Source organism: Phytophthora infestans, genomic scaffold (assembly GCF_000142945.1).
Source record: "Phytophthora infestans T30-4 supercont1.21 genomic scaffold, whole genome shotgun sequence".
In the NCBI taxonomy this organism is placed as follows: Eukaryota; Oomycota; class Peronosporomycetes; order Peronosporales; family Peronosporaceae; genus Phytophthora; species Phytophthora infestans.
The window spans coordinates 1,731,057-1,733,838 of record NW_003303738.1 but is presented as its reverse complement, the minus strand read 5'-3'; the positions used below and the strand labels follow the sequence as shown (position 1 = coordinate 1,733,838).

Here is a 2,782-nt window from a genome sequence, read left to right as displayed (position 1 = left end):
TGAATGGAAGGCAGCAATCGAGAAGGAGCTAGCTGACCTTCAAGCGAATGGTACATGGGAAGTTGTGCGAGCTCCAGCAGGAGCAAACATGATATCGTCGAAGTGGGTATTTCGCATTAAGTTCAACAACCGAGGCGAACTCGAGCGCTTTAAAGCTCGATTAGTTGCAAGAGGTTTTACGCAGCGATATGGGATTGATTTTGACCAGACCTATTCTCCAGTACTCAAGATCACCAGTCTTCGTCTACTCGTGGCGCTTGCGGCTCTATGGAAGCGTCGGTTGCGTCAGGGCGATGTCCCTAACGCGTATGTCAAGGCTCCACTAGACCGCCCAATCCTGATGAAGCCACCTAAAGGCACCCCAGTAGCGAACGGCACAGCGTGGCTATTGCTCAAGTCACTGTATGGTCTCAACCAGAGCGGGTTGCTCTGGAACCGGGAGATGAACGCGTTTCTACTGTCGCTTGGCTTCACTAGAAGCAAGATGGACCCATGTCTCTACTTTCGTCGCTACAATAGCAAGCTGACCTTGCTGGGTCTCTATGTGGACGATGTGATTATCGTCAGTGAAGTTGATGCTGATAGTGACTGGGTAATGCGACAACTCGGCATCAAGTTTGACATTAAGGACATGGGCGTGGCTGCTAAATGTCTTGGTATCAGTATTGAGCACACTAACGACGGCATACTGCTTCACCAGCACGACACGATCGAAGAACTCCTCCGCGAAATGGGGATGGCCGAATGCAGGCCTGTCAGCACGCCCATGGACCCATCAATCGCATTCGACGACGATTTGATGATGGAGCAAACCACGATTATGAGACGGGCAATCGGGTCTCTGCTCTGGATTTCAAACTGCACTCGCCCCGATATTACTGCAGCTGTCAACTATTTGGCTCGTTTCGTTGCTCGGCCACGTCAGAGCCATTGGCAAGGCGTTAAACGCGTACTTCGTTATCTACGAGGAACGACAGCGTTTGGACTTAACTACAAGTACGGGCAAGGTGTCGGCTCGAAGGTAGCCGTGACAATCTACAGCGATGCTGACTGGGCCGGCGATAGTACCGATGCCAAATCTGTCTCCGGTGCTGTATTGATGGTGAATAGCTCAGCAATTTCGTGGGCTTCAAAGAAGCAAGCATCGGTCGCGCTGTCGACCATGGAATCTGAGTATGTTGCGGCCGCTATGGCGATGAAGGACGCTGTATGGGTCAAGCAACTACTGGTCGAACTTCGACTATGGACAGCGAAAGAAGCTGTCCTGCTGCAGGTTGACAATCAATCTGCTATCAAATCGATGACGAACGAGATGTCAAGTCCTCGAACAAAGCACATCAACATAAGGTATCATTTCATCAGAGACGTGATTCAACAGGGCGATGTGACGGTAAAATACTGCCCAACTCAACAACAGATCGCCGACATTATGACCAAGCCACTGCAACGCATTGTGTTCGAGCGTCTACGGGATCAGCTTCACATGGTAAAAGTGGTCGATATGGCGTAGCTTTTGAGGGAGGCTGTTGCAGATGGCAAAACTCTACCCATTTCTCCGAAACCAGCTGGCCCAAGATCTTGTGGAGGCGTCCAGCTCGAAGAAATCAAGCCACGACAAAGCTGCCAGTGTCGTGGGTGAAAAGCAGCAAGCGACTAGAAGAAGGTGGGCACCGAAGGTGTCCACAGCGAAATCAGAAGTCATGACTGGCGCTGTGGAAGATTCAGGCTGCACAAGTACCTGGCTGGTGATGGCACCAGCATCGAAGGCGGAAATGTATGTTTTCCATGTACAAGTTACTCTTTGAAGCAGGCAGAGAAGCTAGAGAGAAGCTAACCAATTTGAATTCACTTTCAGTTTTACATTCTACTACTCAGATCAACGGGTCTTCTAACGCAGCAAATTCCTCACCGGTTTCTGAAAGTGCAAAAGTCGTCTCCTAAAATGTGAGGACGTGACACGATTGCTTCCTTGTTAATCATGTCGTTTTCCAAAAAGGCGAGGGAGATCTTCACACGAAGACAGATTTACGTTGGGACCCATCGGTACAGCAGCCGGAACATGCATGCTGACGTCTTGTCCTACGCCAACTCCAGCACCCACCGGAACCACCACCAGCACGTGAACTACGTCCTCTCCTAACGAAACGTCAGGCCCGAAAAGGGTCGGCTTGCTTAGCTTCCACGACGCACGCATGTGCAAATACGATGAAGAGTCGATTTCGCTCTGAAGCAACGTGTCCAGGTCTTCGTTGTCCCGCAGCCACGCGTCACCCTTCTTCACAAGGAAGAGCTGTAGCTTGTCTGCATCAACCTCTTTGAAGTCGTTGGTCTTCTTCGCCTTGATTGCTTCCTTCAAGTCATATACGGTTTTGCCTTCGTTTACTTCCACGGAGAACACGCTTCTCCCCACACCAACGATAGAACAGAAAAGCTTCACCATCTCTACACGAGGCGGCGATTTATAGAATGAGGGGAGAATTTCTGGAGCGGACATGAAAATGTGTGACAGCGATTTTCAACCAATGATGAGACGCCACGTCCGAACTATTGTACAGTACTGTTGGAGGAATGATTTGCGCAGAGTTGTTAGGGCAGTACAGAACTGAATGAGGACAAAGGTAGAGAGGATTAGGCGGCCATAGTGAAGAGGGAGTCTTGAATGTAGAAGGAGAAGACGCTTGTGTGGTAGAGTTCGTAAAAGAGGAAGTGGTGATTTAGATAGTCTGGTGTCCTGGAGGGGAGTTATTCTCCACCAACCAGTCCAGTTATATAAGAAATCTCT

General features: G+C 49.8%; 1 protein-coding gene across 1 annotated transcript; it reads right to left on the bottom strand.

Annotated features, from left to right (window-relative positions):
- Positions 1-1,972: 1,972 nt before the first annotated feature.
- On the bottom strand, positions 1,973-2,440 carry PITG_12009 (Crinkler (CRN) family protein; the record flags this gene model as incomplete). Its single annotated transcript, XM_002901413.1, has 1 exon — positions 1,973-2,440. The coding sequence occupies one exon, from the start codon at positions 2,438-2,440 to the stop codon at positions 1,973-1,975; it is 468 nt and encodes a 155-aa protein (XP_002901459.1).
- Between the last annotated feature and the right edge of the window lie 342 nt (positions 2,441-2,782).